Here is a 25,310-nt window from a genome sequence, read left to right on the forward strand (position 1 = left end):
AGGAACTCTGCAAATGAGACATTGCACCTGCAAACTATTCCAGCAAAATCCTGCCTCCTAAAGCTAAATAACACTCTTTCTGTCCTGAGCTCTGCCATGTACCTATACAGTTTCCAAGCCAAAATGGTGTGTTGCTCTATGTAGGAGAAATTGCGTAACAAACTGTGGAGTGCTTTTTCTCCATGTACATCTATGCACACCTTACACAGAGCCATAGCTCCCTTCCCACAGCCATTCCTGCCACGTTTTTTTTTCCTGCATTGTTTTTTGCTGGGTTTCTTTACTTGGGGCCTTAGCCTTAAGGTATTTTTTGGCCATGCCATTAAAGGGGTTGTCCCACCTCAAGGATCCTATCTATACCGCAAGTTTATGTGGATTTAGGACTTTTCCTAAATACATTGCTTCAGCAAAACTGTTTTGTTTGGCTCCTATATGAGATTATTCACTTCATTGTTTACACTGCGTTTCCATAACCACAGACCTGGGGATGATCTTATCTCTCTCTTGGGAGCTTGTATTTCTGAGCTGTTTATCTCTCCACCCAGGACAAGTGACATAGCTTCCTGCTCTCAGGAGGGGAGGGGGGGAGCTGAGTCCATGGGAGCGAGCTTGTATTTATGAGCTGTTTATCTCTCTGCCCAGGATAAGCGACATAGTTCCCTGCTCTCAGGAAGGGAGGGGAGGGGGAGCTGAGTGCTTGGAGAAGCTTGTATTTATTTACGAGCTGTTTATCTCTGGCTCTTCCAGATATCAGTCTTCTAATTGAATTTTGCTGATAAGGGCTGAGATGGGGAGTCTGTTTCCTCTATATGTAAACACAGACCTAAAACTGAGTTTATTGCAAGCTGACTCTTGGTCCTGTGGCATGTAAATTTGGGATTCTCATCACCTATCAAATCCAGTTCTGCTACATCAGCTTCATATTGTGCATCTTCCAGTGACACTGTGCTAATTTATTTACAAACATCCCTCATTACTGACTGCAAACATGTACTGCTATGAAGGGAGATAGCAGAGCTGGCTTTGCCTGTGAGACAGCAAGTGAAACCCCGCCCACCCAACCAGGAAGTGAACAGAGCACACGGCATGCAAGATGGTGAACAGGCAAGTTGGGAATACCCCTTCAATGGTTTAATCTACTCCTGGTTTTGTCTTTAAGGCTAAGGCCCCAACTTAGCAAAACGCAGAAAAAAAACTGTGTGAAAAAAAAAAACATGGGGAAAAATTCATCCCATTCTTTCAGCAGTGTTTTTCATTGTATTTTTGCTGAGTTTTTCCATGTGAACTTTCTGCCCTTATTATACCTATAGGGAAAATGCGAGTATTTCCACAGGTATAATTGACATCCTGGAATTTTCAAAAATGCATGCTTTTTTGAAAACACAACTTATCCACTGTGGATTTTTTTTTTCTGTGCAGCAAAAACATTACATTTTTGCACTGGGGGCCTTCAGCCTAAAATTTCATTTAGAAAAACTGGACAAGTGCTGTTTTTATTTCAGATTAAAAATTCTAAATTCCTTTTTTTTTTTTTTGCTCTTTTTTTATATAGGGTTTTTTGCAGTGGTTAATATTGACTAAAGACTTGTCCATTAATAAAACAGATTCACATTCTATTCTCATTATTGTTATCTTATCTTTCGGGTAATTAAACATTATTGAGAATTCAATATGATGGCAAAAATAACTTAACCACATGTCCCAATTAATTTTTTGATGTTATGTTTCTGTCTTTTTAATAGTATTAAATTCAATTCAAACCTGTTTAGATCGTTCTGTGATATTATTGAAGCAAATGCCTTTTTATATTACATTATAACATTAGAGTCGTCACAGTGAAAGACTCTACATGGATAAAATCTATTTTCAGGGCCTCATTAAGTACACACATCTGTCTCCTTTGTTGCAAACAGCTTGATCCTAAACCAATCGAGCGTTATGTAAACCTATCAGTTGAGTGGTGTTCTTGCTGCACAAATACGTCCTGTATCTGTTCCTAAATTAAATTTATGTTTAGGTTTTTTCATGGTGTTTTCATGCTATTTTTCACAATTTTTTGTTTCATTTTTCGTGTATTTTTGTGTGGCCAGATGTCACATTCAAATCTATAGTGAAAGATCACTACACAATAAACAATGGGTAGAATATAGAGATGAGCGAGTAGTACTCGATCGAGTAGGTATTCGATCGAATACTACGGTATTCGAAATACTCGTACTCGATCGAGTACCACTCGCTGTTCGAATGTAAAAGTTTGATGCAGAACCAGCATTGATTGGCCGAATCCTACCTTTAGAAGTCTTCTCCGTGCAGCTTTCGGCTCTTCCGGCTCTTCATTCACTCTGCCAGGCATCAGGCCTGGGCAGAGCCGACTGCGCATGTCCGCTTGTAGTGTGGGCATGCGCAGTCGGCTCTGCCCAGGCCCAATGCCTGGCAGAGTGAATGAAGAGCCGGAAGACGCCGCGGGGACACTGCAAGGAGAAGACTTCTTGGAGGATCCAGCCCGACCCTCACTCGTGGACTTGGTAAGTGTAATTTGATCGAACGTTGCCTACCCCTGAAACGAGCATTTTCCCCCCCATAGACTATAATAGGGTTCGATATTCGATTCGAGTAGTCGAATATTGAGGGGCTAATCCATTGGTCTGATGGTAGTTTGTATGACAACTCAAGAGTGGAGAAAATCTGAGAAATTTTTCCATTTTTGCACAAATGGGTACCAAAGTTTGTGATACAATCAATCATGTTATGTCTCCCATTGTTTTTTTGTAATCCAGATTTTATTAGATTTTTACAAATTATACAACATCCATGAAAAGCTAGAACAATGAAAGAAAGATAATAAGTCTCCCATTGTTTATTTGTTATGTTTTGATGCCGTTATTTGTTATTTTTGGGTCTGGTGTTTTTCTAAGACACGGCATGCTCTGGATATATTTATTTCCTTAACTAGATCATTAGTCCAAGCTCCATATAAATTTAGATTTTTGGCCACATTCATATTTTATACCAAGAATTCCTAATCTTCAGAACTCTTGTTATGAAACTACACTTCCCAGCATGCACACTTGCTTGGCTGTTCTCAGAACACCAACAGAAGTGACTGTAGCATGCTAGGATTTGTAGTTTGACAACAGCTGGTGTGCTGAATGTTACCGATCCCTGTTCTATACACTGAATCAGGGGAGTAACAAACAAAGTTTGGGTCCCATATCAAACTTTTGATGCCCCTTTACTGGCCCCTACACACCAATTACTGTTCCCAATACAGTATAATTCCCCATTTACTGCCCCATCCCCTTTATTGACCCCCATATGATATAACAATCACATTACTGGTCGCCACATGGTGTATCACCCCCTTTACTGGCCCCCACATAGTATACTACACCCTTTCCTGGCCTCCACATGGTATAAAGTGCCCTTTACTGGGCTAATACAGTATAAAGCCAATGCTCCATTATTGGCTCCCCACATAGTATACTGTCCCTTTATTGTAGGGACAGTACTGTAAAAGTAAGTAAGCAAACAGCTATTTTAAAAAAAATCAGCAGGGTGCTGACCAGGCCTCCTAAGTTCTCAGGCCCCATAGTACTTCTTTGATGTCTACTCCTACCAACAAACACCATCTTGATTTTTAGATTTCTCATTCTCTATCAAGCTTATGATGCCTGAACACAGCATTGCATGGATATCTAGAGACTGTACCATCTCTGTCTGCTGGGTGACAGTGTATTTATCCTTCTCTCTGTATATTCATCATCTAAGAGACCATAAATATACAGCTAAGGAGGCTGCACTGTCATCTTCAATATAACTGTGTGACCAGAACTGTGGAAAGATCTTGCTTTCCTCCCATGGAAAGTTTATGTGGAACAGTCCTTATAACTTCTTGTGTAACTTTTGGACATAGCTAAAGAGAAGGATCTCATGAATGAGTTATATATAGGTACATAATGAAAGAAAAAAATTACCAGCGTTTTATAGCCTTGAGTTAAAATCCTTCTATAAAAATATTTTTTTATATAGTAGATGAATGACAATCGGTGGCCTTGATAAATGTGGCCTATGGTACTGTGAGCTTAAATGAGCAATGTAATAATAGACTATAGGTTCTTTGGAGATACAAAACCTGTGCTTGACCCTCTCTACCAGCTATTTACAGCTATAGTCTAACAAACCCCAGGCTATACAGAGTTGTACATGCAATTTTACAACATTAAAAGATTCTATATTATGGCCCAGGGTGTCAGGTCAGTTGTCACTAGTTCCTCGAACATGTTTATACAAGACATTTGTTCATGAACAGAGGTTAGATCACTCTGATTACAAAAATGCTTTCCAAACATCCTGTCAGTATTGCAGAGGCCTGATAGATAATACCCATAAAAATCTGTATATAAAACAGTGACATTTCTTCATTTAAATGGAAAATTTCTAGTTACGGAGATCAAACACCAGGCGCCCGACTGCTTAGGAGTAATCATTAATTTATGCAAGAAATCCCACTTTGAGAAAAGGTTACAAGCATAAAATCCTGATTTTACTACCCGATTGTTCACTTTCCTATTATACAATTATGATAGTTAACCTATATATTCATAAATGCATATTGAAAACAAAGCAGCATTCCAGCGTGTCTACTATCATTTCTAAGTCACATCTAATAATCTGTAATAGGTCTTATATTTGTTGCCGGAAGCAATTTTCTGTGAAATAACAAATGGCATTTAGAGAACAGCAGAATAACTCTAAGCATATTATACATGGAATTTGCTTCATTTTTTGTGCAAATAAAAAGAATAATGAAGAAATGAAAAACAAACAACTTACACAAAATAATCAGTATTTGCTTGTCTATCTATAAAAATATCATTCTGACTAACCGTGTGACTGTCATAGAACAAAATTGCTTCCTATTATAGAATGAAACTTCTAATAGCTGCCACTAGGGGAATATTATAAATACAAATACTAACAGCTAATAATTCTAATAGAAATTATTTGAAAAATGTGTAGAAGGTTTTTGTTTCTTTTATAGTGATAGATAAGGTTTATAGGGGTTATTAATAGAGATGAGCGAATCGTATTCGATCGAGTAGATATTCGATCGAATACTACGATATTCGAAATATTCGTACTTGGTCGAATACCAAGCGTAAAAAATCGATTCTCCTCCCACCTTCCGTGGCGCTTTTTTTCCACCAATAACAATGCAGGGTAGGTGGGACAGGTACTAGGACACCATAGGCATTGAAAAAAAACTTATATGGTGTATATTTATAGTGTGAATATTTACTGCATTTACCGCGTGGTATTCGACAGAGTACGAGTATTTTGAATATCGAAGTATTCAATCAAATACCTACTTGATCGAATACTATTCGCGAATCTCTATTTATTAACAAAATCAACATTTCTTACCTATCCAGAACTTAAGTGATAAACATCTGATCACTGGGGATCCGCCTTTAGGATCACCACAATCGCTACATGAGTTCTCCGTCCCTCCTCGCTGCACTGATCCTTGAACTCAGTTATCTTTCTCAATCTAGAGATATGTGGGGGTCTCAGTGGTGGGACCCTAGTGATTAGCCATATATTACCGTAATTATCTTAATAAATGTGGATTGTGGGGCAACCTCTTTTCACTATGGAATAGTGATATATGCACTGTGCACCATCAAATTTCCATTAGCCCCTTCCAGGCGGAGGTATTTTTCAATTTTCACTTTATACTCCTTGCCTTCCAAACCCTATGTTTTTTTATTTTTTTTTATTTTTCTGCTTTCAGAGCCATATGAGGGTTTACGGTTTACAGGATAAATTGTTCTTGTTTATTATTCTGTACAATGTACTAGGAAGCTGGAAAAAAAAAATCAGAATGGGGTGGAATTGGAGAAAAAGTGCATTTGTGATACTTTCTTACGGGCTTCGTTTTTACAGCGTTCATCATGCAACCAAAATGACATGTCATCTGTATTCTATGTTTTCCAGGGATTCCAAATTTATATAGTTTTGCTTACATTTTAACCATTTAACAAAAATCCAAAATTTTGTAAAAAGAAATTTTTTCTTAAAGTTTTCCTTACCTATTTCTGTGTACGGGGGTGCATAGGATAGCTTTTTTGGGGGTCAGGTGTATTTTTTAGATGTACCATTTTGGAAACCGTCTGTTGCTTTGATCACTTTTAATTAAAATTTTTAACAGAAGCAAAACAGCCAAAAAATGGCAGCTGGACCTTTTGTTTTTTTCTATTACGGCGTTCAACGTACGGTAAAAATACATTTAAAGGTTTGTACACTGGGCATTTTCAGACACAGGGATCCCTAATGTATATGTATTCCACAGTCATTTTTTCAGTTTTATATCTATTCTATGGAAAAGGGGCTGCAATTTTATATATATACATATATATATATATATATATATATATATATATATATATATATATATATATATATATTTTTTAAACCGTCTTTCAGCAGAGAGGCCTCCATCATAGCACAGTAGATGTCGGGAAGGCGTTAACTTTTCAGTATGAATTCAAGCTTGAATTTATAATAAAGTACATAAAGCAAAAAAACTCGAAGAACTAGGTATAAATATATTTCTTCTGTGAAGCAGAGATCCTCCAATGAACACAATAAGATTTGCTACATCTTGCAGGCCTTGTCATTGAACAATAAATAAGTGACGCATGGAAAATATACTTCTACATCATTTTGTGTCGGGCTTTTATTATTTGTATAGCTTGTATAAAGATTAGGTTTGATATATTGACCTAATGTGAATTTAGCTAAAGCAAGACGCAGTATTTAATGTCATAGATTACTTGCGATGTGCTAAGAGCTCAGAAAAAACATATTAATGTAAAAAGCTGTAGCACTGTTTTAGTAATAAATTGTACTTTTTTACGCCTGTGAAACCGCAGAGAGGAATAGTTAAAAAAAAAAAAAAAAAGTAAAAAGTAATGGTTAAGAAATAAGCTTTATTAATATATCTAATAAAGCATGCACATATGCATATGATATGTGTAGGCATCTGCCAAATGAAGGGTTAAAATTATGGATATCCCTATAAGGATATAGGGATACTGATTTACAACTAGCCATTGTCTCCATCCTTAACTCGGCCAAGCTGTCACCTCTTATAATCTCAGGACATACAGCCCTGTCCAGCTCTCTTAGTTCTTATGAGATCAATGTGTTTCCCCATTCTCTATATATATTGAGTTCATCAGGAGTTTATAAGTAAATAGGTATAGATATAGCAGTAGAGAATGCAGCAATAACTGCTCTGATGGTGATCTTCAGTACTTACAATATTCTATGGCCAGACACCTACACGTCATATGCATATAGGAGGTATGGAATCAGCATCCACCCCTAGGTCCTGACATCTTAAAAGACTCGAAAGACCCTTTGTCATGTGAGACGATACCAGTGATATGTAGTAGTTTGCATATGTTAGGAAGGCCCTTAGATACATGCGTAGATAGCTATCAATAAGTAGGACTGCCTCTAGACTCAAACACTGTATGTGCAAGAATTTAAAGGGAGAAAATTACAAGATAAATGGACTCTTTCACCACAAAACTACATTACAATCTGCTCAGCACCCGCTACCCTCTAATATGCTTCCCGTAGATCATACCGCATGTTCAATGTCCCAGGATCCTCATAATATAAGAAAAACTGATCTTACATTGGTAAAATTATTCTCACAAATATCAATGCATTGAGTATGTTCTTAGACTGCGAAGAGACTAAGATGTAAAGTATGTTATCACCAAATATTCATTCAGTTACCAGTTAAATGGTTTTATATTAACATTTTCTCCAATAAATGGTTTCTTACCGTGGTGGCGTACTGAATATCCTTCCAGATCGAAGACTCTCTTGACAAATCAGAAGACTCAAATAAGTTTTCCAAAATAACCTCTCCTATCATGTCATGCCTTGAAAATCTATCAAAGTCAAACACACTAAGGTGAAGTTTTCGATTTGGTAACTCATCATATGGGACTGGGAAATTGAAAGATTCATCGAAAGTTGGGTTTAGAGTCTTTCTGTGAACCCGAGTTTGAAACTTCCTCTTTCGATCAGGTAAAAGATAAATCTTCACATAAGGGTCGGAGCTTCCACAAAAGTCCTTGGCAGGAAGGTCAAATGCTTTGAGAATTTTAACTATAAGGGTTTCATTTTCATAGTCATACTTTAGGGTAAAGTTGATTTTTCCACATGTCTTAGCATCATCCTTCTTGGTGTCTTCAGAATCCACTGATTTCTGTTTGTACAGCTCAGGCTTTATCCTTCCAATGCTAGTTGGTTGCTCGGACACTTGCAACGTATCGGTTCCAAAGTCCACGCTAGACACGTGCATCTGACGGGGCAAGTGCCGTTTAAAAGAAATATGCCTGTAAAATATATGAAAATAATATTACAATGATGATTTACGCCTTCCTATGGGTGGGTGAATTGCCTGTATGATAAATTGTTCCCGAGATTTCCAATAATAAGGTAATCTAGACACAGCTTAGTCAATGACAGCGTAGTATTGATGGACAAATAACCTATTTTTCATGCTAATCTCTAATGAAAGGAACACATGCTCTTAGGCCACCAGTTTTATGCGGGTGCTATACCTGTACTTGCTATTATAGAATAGTGTTTGTCATGGTTATGGGACCTATGATTGTCAAGAACAGTGTGACTATTAAGAAAGCATTGAGGTTGACATTATTTGGGCACAGAGATTGCCAATATTAAGTGTTGTGTTCAGAATATTTGAGAACGAGGCTTATACATAAGAAATCAAAACTTTCCTGCAAAAATATCAATGCACATAACTAATGATGTAGATCTCCTTTCACCTGCAAGGATGAAGACAAAGGATGCCGCAATGGCCATACTAGTGCTCTCCCTTACATTAATTGATCCTGGCGGACCCCATTATAGTCTATGGGGTCTGCAGGTTTCCAGGGGTAACTGCTTTTTAAGTGAGTTAGGTTTGCATTTTTCGGGTTCCCACGCGGACCCAAAGAATGGAAACCCCAGCGCGGATGTGAATCTAGCCTATGTTAGCACTAACCAGCTAATGTAAATGAACACACTATAGGCCCAGTCTGGGAATATACTGCCAATGGCGCAGTTTGCTTTCTTACCCTTATCGATCAAGCAGCATTAAGCAAAAATGAGGAGTGCTTTACACATTCAGTATTGAAGTGAAGGTAATAAAACACAATAAATACTACATAAAAAAGTAATAAAAGGAAGGCATGTTGAAGATTCAAGTACATTTGGCTGACAAGTTCTATGCTGAGTAGTTTCTATTTTGTGTCATAATATTGGCAACCATTGACTGCTTGACAACAAACCTTGCTAAATGACAGCTGTAAAACGGCCAAGGTAGCAATCAATTCTACGGATTGATCTTTTCCTGATGAAAACAGTCATTTTTGTGTTTAATCTAAGACTAAGTATCACAGTTGCTGAATTACAAGGTAGCAGCAGGGATAATATGTCATTTCTGAACGTATGGAAATGCTGTGTATAAGGAAGTACTGTATATGTTAACTATTGTACTTTACATCGACATAACAAAAGCATCAAGCAATGGCTTCTTTTAAGGAATATTTTGTAGTCAAGAATGTAAGACATCTGGGTACATCATTTGTAAGAGAAGGATGGAAATTTTACTTCTGTTTTCACTTTTTCCTGATTTCTGATTTGGGGCCATTTAACCTCTGAAGATACAGCAGCACATCTTGTACGTGTGTATTCACAATGCAGCTGAAGTTTTATCACATATTGTGTCCATCTTTGCTGCCATTTTAATCCACTTTAATGAGGTCACCTCCTCCACGAAAAGTTACCTGTCATTGCCATATTACAGAACGCATAACAGTGATGCATAGTATATTTTTTATGTTAGATATGTCAGTTTTGTAGATTTAAAGAAACCAACTTGGTCTTATGCAAATGAGGCAGTTGGTGCATTGGGGTTGCTCTCAGAACCCTACTATCTCCTGCCTGCATCACCCCAGGTATTGAGAGTTGATCCCCCTTAATATGACATCACCCATCCTACTTGAGGGACAACAATAGTGCTGAGGAAGTGGAAAGCCTCATCCCCAGGATACCAAATTAAGTCGCACTTTCGGCTCATACCTAATCAGATTGGAACAAATCGAACTGACAACAAAGCTCAGGTTCAAACTAGGGGTATGTTCACAAGGAGTTTTTTGCAGGCAGATTTTGACATGGAATCTGCCTTAAAATTGGCCTGCAAAAACACCTCCCATTCATTTCATTGGGAGTAACATGCTTTATCTTCACACAAATTCCGTGTCTGAGTCATCCACGGCGTCCACAGCTCGAGGCACCCTCCTGATTAGGCCCATTCATCCAGGCCCATTCATCTAGTGGGATGCTGCGATGGGATACTGATGCAGTGCATCGGCATCCTGTCGCAGCTAGCTGCACGAAAAAGCCACAGGGCAGAAAATATTTCATTATTTCGAACTTCCTTCACAAAAAATATCTGCATACTGTAGTTATGGCTAATGCAACAGATGGTATATAACAATATAATACTCTCCATTATTTTCTAACTGCTTTGTTAAACCATCCCAGCCCAATTTGTCTTTATGAAGACTGATAAAATGATCTAAATCTCTATCTATATATGTCTCCATGTCTCAAGATGATCATTAATAACTTACAGGCAGCTATATTCCAGCAATAAAAATTAATATAAATGATTGTCAAAGTCGTTAAGATATTTTATATTACAGTATCATTATTTTAACAAAAAGGGTTTTTTTTGCCTAGAGAGTATTAGACCACTAAAATATGTCTTGCCCAGTCAAATAGAGGGAGAAGGAAGAAAGGTACATGTGCAGTAGCCAAAGGCTTAAAGGGATTCTACCACTAAATTAACATTTTTTACTAATTACCACGTCGGAATAGCCTTAAGAAAAGCTATTTGACTCTTACCTTTAGATGTGGTCTCCGCGGCGCCGTTCCCTAGAAATACTGGTTTTAATCGGTATGCAAATGAATTCTCCGCAGCAATGAGGGCGGGACCCAGCGCTCAAATGGCAATGAGTGCGTCCCCATTGCTGCCCGAGAGCTCTTTCCAGCGCCGCCTCCATCTTCAGCTGCAACCCCACCTCTTCTGTCTTCCAACGCGGTCCAACTTCTGATGCCTGCGCAGTAGGTTCCTGTATTGAACTACAAGAGCAAGAGCGGTATACCAAAAATGGCCGCCGGCTGGTTGCTATTTTTGGGAGGATGCTATACGGTCCTGTATTGAACTACAAGAGCAAGAGCAGCCACCCAAAAATGGCCGCCAGCCGCCGGCCATTTTTGGGAGGCCGCTCTTGCCCTTGTAGAAACCTTTATCCTGTAACTAAGCAAACTAGCACAATGAATTAGCAACTATAAATCAAATGGAAGATCCTGTGGAGTATTTTGTTCCTTTTGTTTCTATTGTTAAAGCATGGACAATGACTCAAGACCTGTGTGCACATGTGCCTGTTACCATCCCCCCAGGAGCTAAGAACAGCATGTCTCACCATGCGGCATGGAGGAGAAACCTGGATGGAAGTGTGGACTTCTTTTCAAGGAGATGATTTTTGGAGTCTATTGCTGATGTGTGAAGATGCCTACAGCTGACTGATATTTCTTTCTATTACTGTGGACATGTGGGACTCTGTTACAGCCTGGGAGCCCACCATCACCCACCTACCCATGTGTTTATGGAAGCTTGGCAAGAGAGCAGCACCCTGTCTACCTGGATGGCTTCGGACTTCTCTGGGCAGTAGAACACAGTGGTAAGAAGAAAGGAGGAGGAGGAGGGCTTGTGATGAAGGACATTTGGGGCATTTTTTTTAATTGTGGTTAATGGACAATAGTGCTGATGCAAGATACCGAACTATCAGCTGTGAGCAGGAGATCTCACCACCTACCAAAGGAACTACCACATGTTATCATGATAGCTGCCTATGTCCCCCACCTCTGCAAAAAACGTTTCTGCCTGTTACATGTACATGCAGTGACCTCCCTCCTTATGTCCTCCAACCACATTCGGGTTTATTATTAACATCACTCCGCACAGAGAACTAAATGATCCTGCAGTGTGTCTGTGTTTCTTTCTTTTTTAGTTGCTATGATTCCTAGGATTTCTCTATCTGCCATGAGCTTGTATGTGTTTCTCTCTTGTTATATAATACTGTATCATCTATAAAACTGTATCACTGAAATTTCCCCATTGTGGGACTATTAAAGGATTATCTTATCTTATCTTATTTTAAATATCATGAGTGGACTTTGGGGGTTGCTATCCAATGGGAGCGCCAGAGAAGTTCTGATAGGATAGTTTACTCAAATTTATGTATCATAATTTTGTATTTATATTATTGTACTTATGGTTGAACCACACCTTCAATTATCTAAAAGTGTCTAATGCACACCATAGATGTGGCATATGCCATATAAACTAGAATTGTATCTCAAATTTTAGACAGGATTCTGGCGCATATACAGTAGATATTGGGAAATGTACCACCTTGTCTTGAAGACTGAATGGCAAATAAAATAATTTATTTCATGGGTATGTTATGGGTATCATATACTGTGTATGAAAGCCTATCAGAGATCAAAAAAGTAGCTACATTATGTAATGTGTATTTAGGATGAGTTAGACAGTTGACAAGGTAATGCTTACAAAGGATTATATAGCTTCAAAGGATTTTCATCGATAAAACTACAGTATTATTCTGGTCTAGATCTTATAGAACGAGTGTCTTCTTGAGTGTCTTAGTGTGTTATTTTCTTGAGCTGACTGATAATACTAAAGTCTCTAAAACTTTGGCTTCCAGGCAGCAGTAAATAATAACATTTAATTCATATTTCAGACACAATATATAGACAAATAAAAAGCTGCCCTCGCAGAAACATCCCGCTGCCTTGTAGGCGATTTATCGAATACATAAATAATGCAAAAGCAAAATAAATTTTATACAGGTCTCTATCTGGTCATTTAACAATAGGGCTCTGAAGCTTACTGCCATGCTGTTGCTACAGAATTAATAAAAGGGAAACTGATAGCAGAAATACATGTAATACAGCTGCAAAAAGCTAGGAAGCAAATAAAGCATGCATTTCATTTCTTCCAGTATTACATTACTACTCAGACTGAAAATAAAGGTGTTGTATATTGTGAGAAGGTGATAAGTCAAAGTGCTGGAATCTCACTATATCTCCCCCAGGTTTCTAACTTATGTGGGATCCAGTGCAGGTCTGGAGTAGGCCTCAGCTTCAGGTGTGAGTCCTTGGGCCAGAAAAGGCTGTAGATCCTGCACTCAAATGCAGATCCATGGAGTGAACGGAGGTGTGTGGTTCTGTCCTGTAACCCTGAGTCCAGTGAAACAATATTGTGCTTGTTTTGTTCGTGTTACTGGTAGTAACCCATACGTATAGTTAGGGTATCAGTTCTGTTTAGTTAGTTGCTCAGACGAGCAGGATTTATTTTGTTTTTGCCTATAGTTAAAGATGTATTTTATTTTGCTCATTTTGTGCATGAAGTCAAGGTTCATTTATTTTCCTGTTTATTTTCTAAATAAACCTGTTTGTTGCATATTTTGTGTCCCTGTCTTTGACTGTTTGGGTCCACACCATTGCTGCTACCGAGCTACCTCCTCTACAATATGTTACATGTTACATTATATGTTACCTAAGCTCTTAAGGATACAATCAAATTGGACCTTTGGAGGCAGGGATGTAGCTAGAAAATGAGTGGGGTATGTGCTGCAGGAAGAGATATATGTCAATAAATTGGCTTTGGGAAGGAAATCAGCTAGAGGGTTTGGGCAGTAAACTAGATCTTTGCACTAGGTGAAGAAAAGTCTAGCTACAACTCTGCTGGGTATGACTTACATAGGTTTCTCATTATTTCACAATAGATCCAAAATGGAGGGGGATGGATGAGAGGAGAATATTCATACTTAAATTTTTGTAGAGCCTGCTGGGTAATTTTATTTGTTCAGTACAACCCCTTTAAGATGGGCGTATAATTTCAGTATCGCACGTATGGTGAAATCAGATGCTTATGCACATTGCAAATCCATGAGGCCCCACAAGTGGAGTTTGTGTGGGATCATAGATGTGGGTTCCATTTCACAGATCTCTCTAAAACCCATTCTCCATCCTGTGTTTCTTTGTATTCCCTGCTATTGTCTATTTCAATGGAAACCGGTGTCTTATGAATGAGCTTCAATTTATCACACTTGCTTCTAGTGTAGTTTAGTCCACTAGATGTCAGTGTAAGATACTACACACATTTACATGCAACATAGGCAAATATATGGTTTGATGAGTCACTATAAAAGAAAAATCTGGATAATAAACTACTGTATAAGCTGATGTGTGACAGTGAGAAATGTGCAGAATTACATAGATATGGGTCTGTATATGCAGAGCCTATAGAGAACGTCACAATATCCTTCACTGAACTTTTCTTCTTTTATTGTGAACATCTGAATCCTCATGGATTGGACAAGACTTCATTGACCTCAACACAAATCAACAAGGGTTAACCCCTTGGTGGTTACAGGCTATTCCATTTTTGTCTAACTGCATTTCAGCAGTCATAACTTTATGTTTGTACCTATTCCAGCAAATAACTTTCACCCAATGAAATTCTGGCCAATATTTTAGTACGGTGGAAGAAGCTGGCCCAGTTTTTCATTAGAGTTTTTTCTTGTCAAACCTCAAGTGTAATGGCTAAGGCCTGGTTCACATCTGTGTTCGGAATTCTGTTCGGGGAGTCTGCTTGGGGATCCCCCGAACCGAATGCTGAATGCATTAAAAAGCAGTGGGCAGTGAAAGCACACGGACCCCATAGACTATAATGAGTCTGTGTATTTTCCGTGTGGTGTCCGCACAAATCTTGCGGACAGAAAAGTACTGCAAGAACTACTTTTCTATCCATGCAGACATAGCACAGAAAGCACATGGACCCCACTATTGTTTATGGGGTGCATGTGCTTTCAATCTTCACCACTTTTTAATTTGTTCGGTATTTTGTTCGGGGGGTCCCCAAGCAGACTCCCTGAACAGAACACCCAACACAGATGTGAACCAACTCTGAGAAGGTGAGAGAGCTTCTGTCTCCCTAGACATCATCTAATGCGGCGTGGCCCATCATGTTATTCTATACTGTACTGCCATTGATGTTGCCACAGATACCTTCATTGCCACCACTCAGCCAGACATGTCCAGTAGTCTGGCACATCACATTCTGCTATTCCACACTGTTGGGGCCATAGTGTTGGCATGAAAAATTATATTAAAAAGCCCCCTGCTTCAAAAAACGCTTGTCATTGCTTCTTCTGCTTATTGCAAAGTTTTGGGTTTTACCCTTCATCAGGCATATGTGCTCTGTTATGTCTAAAACAGGTGTTTGTAAGAAGTTGAGGCTGTTGTTGTGGGGGTTGTTTCTGGACAAGCAGATGTGCAGTGTTAGTTGTGTGGTTGTCTCAATAAATCCTGTGAAGCATATCGCTCTGGAGTACTGTTCTATATTCTGGTTTATTGGATACACATGAATGGGAAGGTGGTCAGCCCCACAAAGAACTTGCACCCAATCTTACAATATTTTAGTACGAGAGTGCTGCCCTACTTTGTAAAAGTCACACTGACTGTGTGCCCAAATATTCTTTAATTTCTGTAGTTGTCACTTATTATTATCTTAAATCTATTAAAACAAAAACCCTATTGTCAATGTTGGTGCAGCATCCTGCTCCCATAAAGGGATAACTGTTAAAAGGCATAAATGAAAATGGCAGCGTAGCATACGATTAAACTAGCGGTTTGTATCCACTGTTTACCATCCACCTTCCACAGACATACATGTAACTCTCACTTTGACATAATTTCAGAAGTTTTTGCCTATGTCGGGCGTTCACACCACCATTGGTGACCGTCAGTAGTGATCGCTGCTATTGTCCATTTCAAGATTTTAACAATGGACACTATCAGAACTGTTTACACCAAATCCATCACACGTCCGTTACTTTTCGTTGGACACCAAAATTTGTAGTTCATTATTTTCTAACATTAATGGCTATGTGTAACGGACAGGCATCCATTCTACTAGAATGCCTGTTATTACTGTTCTTTTTTTTCTGTGCATGCTCAGAAAGCAGAAACAACAACAACAACAAAAAACAGTATAAACACAGACACTAACTGATGCTAATGTGTCCATTTTTTAAACTGATTCATTAAAGGGGTTGTCCCATCACAAGGATCCTATCTATACTGCTTGTTAATGTTAATGTAAGACTTTTCCTAAATACATTGCTTCAGCAAAACTGCTTTGTTTGTCCACTATCTTACTTTATTCATTTTTTTGTGGCCACAGTCCTGACCTAGCTGTTCACGAGTCAAGTTGCTCTCAGGGGGGAGGGGCTAAGTGCATGGGAGCGAGCCTGGAGGGGGGGGGTAGTTTACCCTTTGGGGGGAAGGGGCCGCCAATACAGGGTTAGACGCCGGCACAGGGTTAGATGCCAGCGCAGGTGAAGCCAGCAACATCGCTATGCTTCTGCCCTGCATGAAGCCAGCAGCGGCAGAAGCGATGCTGTTATTCCGCTCCGCTCCGGGGTCACATATGCAAACCCAAGCAGCGAGATGCCGCTGGCCCTGCGTGCACGCTCATAGACCAGTCTAGCCTTCTAGCCACAATACGATTACAGACCCGGCACCCTGTCGGGTCTGTGTTCGCATTGTGAAGGCTAGACTGGTCTATGAGCATGCACGCAGGGCCAGCGGCATCTCGCCGCTTGGCTTTGCATATGTGACCCCGCCCACTAATGACGCAACAAAGCCGGAAGACAGACGATTTCACAGAAACGAAGATGGGTGAGTATGCGACGTGGGAATACCCCATTAAACATCAGTTAGTTTTGGTTAATATCTGTTATGATAGGTGTCTGTTTTTTTTAAAGACACTATCAGAATGGACTACAACAGTAGTGTGAACTCATCCTTAGGCTGAGGCACCACGCTGAGGAAAAGCTGTTTTTATGTTGCAGATTTTGCTTCGTTTTATTTATTTATTTATTGAGCCACAACTGGCTTCAATAGGAATGGGAAATATATAGGAAGCACTTATACTATACCCTCCTGCTAAATTCACTCCCAACTTTTGCTCAAAAAACTGCACCAAAATCGGCAACAAAAAAAAAATTGCTTTTCCTTAACATGGGAACTCGGCCTTAAAGAGCTAGAAATGAGCTGGATAGAGTCCTAGGAGCCCTGATAGTGGCATATACTAGGTTTCAAGCCAATTTAAACTGATAATGTTATTTGACCTGAAACAAATCTTTGGATTGAACCACCCAAAGCTAAATTAATCTTTAGAGATTCACCCATGTATAGGTGGGAGTCTACCAACTCCCTCAAGCATATTCAACGGTCACCACTGGCTATTACAGTATTAAAAAGCATACCTTTGTTATGTATGTCACTTTTGTAGATTTAGACCTGGTTCACATCTGCGTTCAGTATTCCTGAACAGAATACCGAATGCATTAAAAAGTGGTGAGCAATGAAAGCACACGGACTCCATAGACTATAATGGGGTCTGTGTATTTTCCAGCGTGGTGTCCGCACAAGTCATGCAGAGAGAAAAGTGCTGCTTAAAGTAATTTTCTCTCCGCATGATTCGTATGGACACCGCGTGGAAAACACAAACACCTCATTACAGTCTAGGGGATCAGTGTGCTTTCATTGCTCACTGCTTTTTAATGCATTCAGTATTCCGTTTGAGGGGTCTCCAAGCAGACTCCCTGAAAGGAATACTGAACACCGATGTGAACCAAGCCTTAGAGAAAAATAACTTAGAAGTCTCATGCAAATATGGCAGTTGGTGGACTGGGCCGGGCCATTAGCTCTCACTGCACTGCACTTGTTGCTTAGGATAGGTGATGGGGAGGATCAACTCTCACGCATGAGGTAGTGCAGGCAGGAAAGGGTAGCGGTCTTAGCAGCAAGAGCAGTGCTACAACTGAATTGGAAAACACCCATCACCCTTTAAATAAAATGAGTGTGCCTGTGCAACATTTGACTATAATTTTGGGTAAAAAATTTGTGTAAATGGTTAGCTGGTACCTTGGATTTCAATAGAAAATTCCAGGTGACATTCAATTACAGTGTTGAAGAGATTAGTAAGCAGCTTGTTCAAGAATCGGTGAGCAGAGAAAATGTCGCTTTCACTTATATCCACAGCGTGAATCCACCTGTAAGACACCATGATGGCGGCTAATGCTATCTGACAGCTTTCCCCAGGTCTAATATTACAACATTCTCCCTGGGACATCACAAAATGAATGTGACTGTAAGCATGTCGACAGGTCAGCTTGCAAGAATTACACAATGGTAGTGACAAGTCTAGCGCTGGACATTTACAGCAAAGGTTACATTTCACTGATATATTTGTAGTGTAATGGATAGATACAGAATCCAAGGACCATCACTTTTTTTATATTGTGTAAATGAGAACAAAAAACAGGAGCTGTGTGCATTGTTCATTCATCTATGGATCAGAACTATATATAGAAGAGAAGTGATATATAATGTAAAATTATTCAGAAGAAGTTGGTAAAATTATAGCTCCACAAAGAAAGAAGACAATTTTAACCTGAAATTTAGAACTGGTTAAGAAAGGGCGAGACATTTGCTAATACAACTGTCAGATCTTAGAAAGCTCCTTCTGTGCAAAGGAGTGTTGGATGTCTGCTGCTTGAGTTAACCACCAGCCCACACTGCAGGGTTTCCCATTGCAAGTCCTTAACTTTGTGTCAGTGTGCTATAAGTGGACTATAGTGTAAGAATATAATACATTTATAAGATAAGATAGATGACTATTGACAAAGAAGTGGGTAACTTCAAGCAGTTAGGGAGTAATGTAATCAGTCATGGGGCAGCTGCCTATCCTATGCCAAAATACTGCTATATTTTAAGAGGCAGACAGATTTTTGGGACTTCCTTATGGCCCAGGACCCAATAGCAGTGGCATCTTTGTGCTATCTGTGATTTTATTAAAAACATAGCCTAAAATGGGGGTGAATGGACTTCAAAAAGGAACAAAGTAGAACCTGTCTGTTTATTTTTTTCAATGGACTTGAAATGGATCTTTGTGCATGTCCTTTAGGCTAAGGCCCCACGGGCCGTATCCATAGCACTAAAGCTCTGCGGGAAGAACTGCTGCATGAACGCATTGCGGTTCTTTCCGCAGCACTTTTAAGAGAAAGTTCACAGAGTTTTCCTCTGTGGACTTTCTCTTAACATTATATCTATGGGATATAATGGGATATCTAAGCCGCCGGCTGTCCGCGCTGCGATCTTTTCTGCAAAGTGCGGATGGGATTACTATCCACTTTGTCTGCACTGTACAATGCTGCAATTTTTCCTGTAGCGTCTCCGCTGCGGGCAAATCGCGGTGTTTCCGATCTGTGGGGCCCTGGCCTTAGGCAGAAACGCAGGTTTTTTTGCTGCACATTTTGCCGAGTTTTTTGAGCCAAAGTCAGGGGTAAATTGAGCAGAAAGTAGAACTATAGGAGCTTTCCATATATTTCTCATTCCTCTTTCAGCCATTCTTGGCTATGACTCAATAAAACACAGCAAAATCTGCAATAATAAAAGCTGCTTTTCCGAAATGTGGGTGTCAGCCTCCAAAAGGAAATAGAAATTCATTGTCATATTTATTGACACTTTAACCCCCAATTACTCAATTCTATTTCTAGTTCTATAAATCATTTCACTCTTATTTAATAAAAAGTTATATTCCAAAAATGTACTAATCATTGAAAAAAACGTTTGAAATTAACTTTTAATTTTCTTTTCCATATTAACCAATTACTTTCTCTTCTTTTGGAAAGCCATTTTTTAGTTAGTATTTTCAGGATGTTGCCAAATTCAGCTTTTATTTAGCACATTATTTTATTAAAGCATTTATTAAGTAGATTCACTCCTAGGCTATGTAAATTTCTGATACTCTACTTTTACTACTACTGTTAGTGCTTCTACTACTACTAGTGCTACTATTACTACTACTACTACTACTACTAGTGCTTCTACTACTACTACTACTGCTAGTGCTAGTACTACTATTACTACTACTACTAATGTTACTATTACTACTGCTAGTGCTACTACTACTATTGCTCTTACTACTACTTCTAGTGCTACTACTAGTACTATTATTACTACTAGCGCTACTACTACTGCTACTCCTACTACTATTACTATTACTACTAGTGCCAGTACTACTATTACTACTACTAATGCTACTATTAATACTACTGCTAGAACTACTACTACTGCTAGTGCTACTCCTACTGCTCTTACTACTACTTCTAGTGCTACTACTAGTACTATTATTACTACTAGTGCTACTGCTATTCTTACTACTATTACTACTACTACTAGTGCTAGTACTACTATTACTACAGTCATGGCCAAAAGTTTTGACAATGATACAAATATTAATTTTTACAAAGTCTACTGCTTCAGTTTTTCTAATGGCAATTTGCATATACTCCAGAATGTTATAAAGAGTGATCAGCTTAACAGCAATTACTTGCAAAGTCAATATTTGCCTAGAAAATGAACTTTATCCCCCAAAACACATTTCAATATCATTGCAGCCCTGCCTTAAAAGGACCAGCTAACATCGTTTCAGTGATTGCTCCATTAACAAAGGTGTGGGTGTTGATGAGGACAGGGCTGGAGATCAATCTGTCATGATTAAGTAAGAATGACACCACTGGACACTTTAAAAGGAGGCTGGTGCTTGGCATCATTGTTTCTCTTCTGTTAACCATGGTTATCTCTAAAGAAACACGTGCAATCATAATTCACTGCACAAAAATGGCCTAACAGGGAAGAGTATCGAAGCTAGAAAGATTGCACCTCAGTCAACAATCTATCGCATCATCAAGAACTTCAAGGAGAGAGGTTCCATTGTTGACAAAAAGGCTCCAGGGCACCCAAGAAAGACCAGCAAGCGCCAGGACGGTCTCTTAAAAGTGTTTCAGCTGTGGGATCGGCTACCAGCAGTGCAGAGCATGCTCAGGAATGGCAGCAGGCAGGTGTGAGTGCATCTGCACGCACTGTGAGGCGGAGACTCTTGGAGCAAGGCCTGGTCTCAAGGAGGGCAGCAAAGAAGCCACTTCTCTCCAGAAAAAAACATCAGGGACAGACTGATATTCTGCAAAAGGTACAGGTAGTGGACTGCTGAGGACTGGGGTAAAGTCATTTTCTCTGATGAATCCCCTTTTTGATTGTTTGGGACATCTGGAAAACAGCTTATTCGGAGAAGACGAGGTGAGTGCTACCACCAGTCTTGTCTCATGCCAACTGTAAAGCATCCTGAAACCATTCATGTGTGGGGTTGCTTCTCAGCCAAGGGAATCGACTCTCTCACAGTCTTGCCTAAAAACACAGCCATGAATAAAGAATGGTACCAGAATGTCCTCCAAGATCAACTTCTCCCAACCGTCCAAGAGCAGTTTGGCGATCAACAATGCCTTTTCCAGCATGATGGAGCACCTTGCCATAAAGCAAAGGTGATAACTAAATGGCTCAGGGGACAAAACATAGAGATTTTGGGTCCATGGCCTGGAAACTCCCCAGATCTTAATCCTATTGAGAACTTCTGGTCAATCATCAAGAGACGGGTGAACAAACAAAAACCTACAAATTCTGACAAAATGCAAGCATTGATTGTGCAAGAATGGACTGCTATCAGTCAGGATTTGGTCCAGAAGTTGATTGAGAGCATGCCAGGGAGAATTGCAGAGGTCCTGAAGAAGAAGGGTCAACGCTGCAAATATTGACTTGCTGCATTAACTCATTCTAACTGTCAATATAAGCTTTTGTTACTCATAATATGATTGCAATTCTATTTCTGTATGTGATAAAAACATCTGACAAACACACAGAAAAACCAGAGGGCAGCAGATCATGTGAAAATAGAAGATTTGTGTCATTCTCAAAACTTTTGACCATGACTGTACTACTAATGCTACTATTACTACTACTGCTAGAGCTAATACTACTATTACTACTGCTAATACTATTGTTACCACTGCTAGTGCTACTAATACTACTTCTATTACTACTACTGCTAGTGCTGCTGCTACTACTACTACTGCTTGTGCTACTCCTACTCCTATTACTACTACTAGTGTTTTTATTACAACTGATACTACTACTACTAGTGCTAGTACTACTATTACTACCACTACTAATGCTACTATTACTACTACTGCTAGAGCTACTACTACTATTACTACTGCTAATACTACTATTGTTACTACTGCTAGTGCTACTACTACTAGAGATGAGCAAGTACTATTTGAAACGGTAGTTTCGAACAGCACGGTCCCATAGGAATGAATGGGAGTTGACGGCAAGCAGGGGGTTCAGTGGCAGGACGCCGGCCGGCTGCGTCCATTCATTCCTATGGCAGCGTGCTATTCGAAACAACCGTTTCCAATAGTACTCGCTCATCTCTAACTACTACTACTTCTATTACTACTACTGCTAGTGCTGCTGCTACTACTACTACTGCTTGTGCTACTCCTACTACTACTACTACTCCTACTAGTGCTAGTACTACTATTACTACTACTAATGCTACTATTAATACTACTGATAGAGGTACTACTACTGCTAGTGCTACTCCTACTACTATTACTACTACTAGTGCTACTATTACTAATTCTACTACTAGTGCTAGTACTACTAATACTTCTAATGCTACTACTATTACTACCAAAGATAACATATTCTTGTCAATTGAATCAGTATAAGCTAACTTATTTTACCTGGGCATCCCTTTTAAAGGCACTGCATGCACAAGTTATATAAGCTTAGTTGTATACACATTTAATAAAGGTTAAAAGGAGTCTGTCACCAGTAAACTTAACATTAGGCCAGTCATTGTAGGACATTATACTGCGTAACATCATACCTTTAGATAGTTCCATTGCTGCACCATTTCTTTGAATTCATCATTTTAATAACTCTGCATCATTTGCTCAAGTTCAATGAAGCTCTGTATTTGGGTTTGAAAACTTGGAGTCTCTGATGTTCCCCATTGCATGCGAGCCTCATTTGCACATTTATGACTTTTCCAAGGAAACGTTTCATTTGTCGTCAGTCCTCCCACAATGCACTGTGACTGAGTGAATTTCCTAGTGACAGACTCCTTTTAACCTGATTAAACTTTTGTTAAGGGGAATTGAAATGTTTTCATGTATTATAGGAAATCTGAATCATTTTGTGACAGCAGAGAAAAGCTGTACCTTGTAGAAGAAGCTGGCTCAGTGGTCTGCCTCTGTATCCTGGTGCGACGCATCATATGCTCTTTCATTGACATCTGGACCTCTGCTGGTATATCTGGGGACGTGTGGCTGATTTTAACCGCTGCTTCTAGGAAACCTAGGTTGTTTGCATCCTTCAACTTGTCGGCCATGACTTCTTTTTCACTGGTTATCCCACTGTAGGTGGAGACGTTCTGCGGTGCAGCCGGGTTAGATGAAACAGCCTTGTTCCTCCAGGGTACCCACCACAGCTTCCAAAAGAGAAAGAGAAAAACTGCCACCAGGGCCAGCCCACACACAATAACTATCACTGCAAGGAGGCTGACGGACAGGTCTACAGGAGCAGGAAAGCAGGGAGTGACATTGAGAGAGAAGAAGGGGAGGACATGAGACAACACCAGGGACAGCAGAGAGACAAAGGGAGGGGAAAAAGAGAATGGTTGTGAGAAAAGCGTCAAGGTTTGAAGAAAATAAAAAGATGACAAACTAAGTTATTAAGATTTTTTTTAAGTGGGTGTCTGAGAGCTCAAATCATGTGTGAAGAAATGAAAACAGAAATGTGAACTATTTATGAGCATGGTATGGCTGTTCAGTTATTTCGGTGAATGTGTTGGGAGTTTTTTTTTCTTATCTAAAACCTTTGCGATGAATTGCAATTTTTCCAAGGGTAATATGTGGGAACCTTTAATCGTTCACATCTGTGTTGGTATTCCATTTGGGGGAGTCCGCATGGGGATGGGATGGGAGTCCGCATGGGGCATTTGCAAGTGGTGTGCAGTGAAAGCACACGGATCCCCAGAGACTATAATGGGGACCGCGTGCTTGCCGCCAGATCTCCGCAGGGAACATGCGGACAGGAAAGTAGTTCACAATCTACTTTCCTGTCTGCATGACTTGTGCAGAGATCTCGCGGCAAGCAGACGGACCCCATTATAGTCTCTGGTGATCCGTGTGCTTTCACTGCACTCCGCTTGCAAATGCGTTCGGTAGTACATGCGGGCTTCCCAAACGGATTACCAAATGCAGATGTGAACAAGAGGTAATTGCAAATATTCTTAATTAAAAGTGTCCTACCATTTTGTGTACACAGCTCCTATGTACTGCATTGTGTCTCCATGGTAACAACAAATACTGTGGAGTCTGATCTTTCACCAGATGTCTTTTCTAATGTCTGCCGGTCAGCAGCAACAGAGAACTGAATGGAGACAATCCCATGACTGTAAGACCAGACTACATAACATTTTGGTTTGTAGTCTGTTACCATGGGGACACATTGGTCTGTTTCTAAGCAAGACTATTTTCCCGTTTAGCTGCATTGGAGCAATAGACCGTTGCGATGGTGCACATAACCTTTCAGGTACACAACTTCTCTAATATCTACATGATTATAGCATTATAGTAAATCATGGTCATAAAGTAATACAAACCATTGCTTCTATTTTTGTATATATGCTTATCTTTGCTAGTGAATTCTTTCTTTCTGATAAAGGACTAGTAGTTTTTCTCTATGATAAAGTCTGTTCTTTTTATAAACTTAAACTCAAAATGCTCTATTTCTAAGAAGATAAGACATGTTAGAAATGGATGGAGGACAAAAATAAATACATGGGTGTTTCTAATTTATTTGATCCATACATACATACCAGTTTGGAGAATCCAGACATACTCTGCACTATGTAGCCAAACATACACAAATGTGCAGATATCCATCAATTCAGAGAATTTGGCTCATTTCCTCCACACATATCCTCACTATGCTACTTGAAATTTAATTTCTGGCAATGGTTTTGGTCTTGAATTATTACATAAAATTTAATATGGCCACATTCTGTAGAAATTATTTTAGTTCCTTAACCCCTTTCTAGCAACATTTGCTGCTGGCGACAAAAAAAATATGTCATTCTAACATTT

At 39.4% G+C, this 25,310-nt stretch overlaps 1 protein-coding gene across 1 annotated transcript in view; it reads right to left on the bottom strand.

Moving 5' to 3' along the window:
• The window catches only part of SYT6 (synaptotagmin 6), a 329,856-nt gene that overhangs the window by 92,256 nt on the left and 212,290 nt on the right, over positions 1 to 25,310 (bottom strand). Inside the window, exons 2-3 of the mRNA XM_075264086.1 lie at positions 23,382 to 23,733; positions 7,862 to 8,420 (exon numbers count right to left, since the gene is read on the bottom strand). Coding sequence (XP_075120187.1) covers positions 7,862 to 8,420; positions 23,382 to 23,733 — 911 coding nt within the window. The remainder of the gene's footprint in view (positions 1 to 7,861; positions 8,421 to 23,381; positions 23,734 to 25,310) is intronic.

This window comes from Leptodactylus fuscus, chromosome 2 (genome assembly GCF_031893055.1).
Source record: "Leptodactylus fuscus isolate aLepFus1 chromosome 2, aLepFus1.hap2, whole genome shotgun sequence".
Lineage (NCBI taxonomy): Eukaryota > Metazoa > Chordata > Amphibia > Anura > Leptodactylidae > Leptodactylus > Leptodactylus fuscus.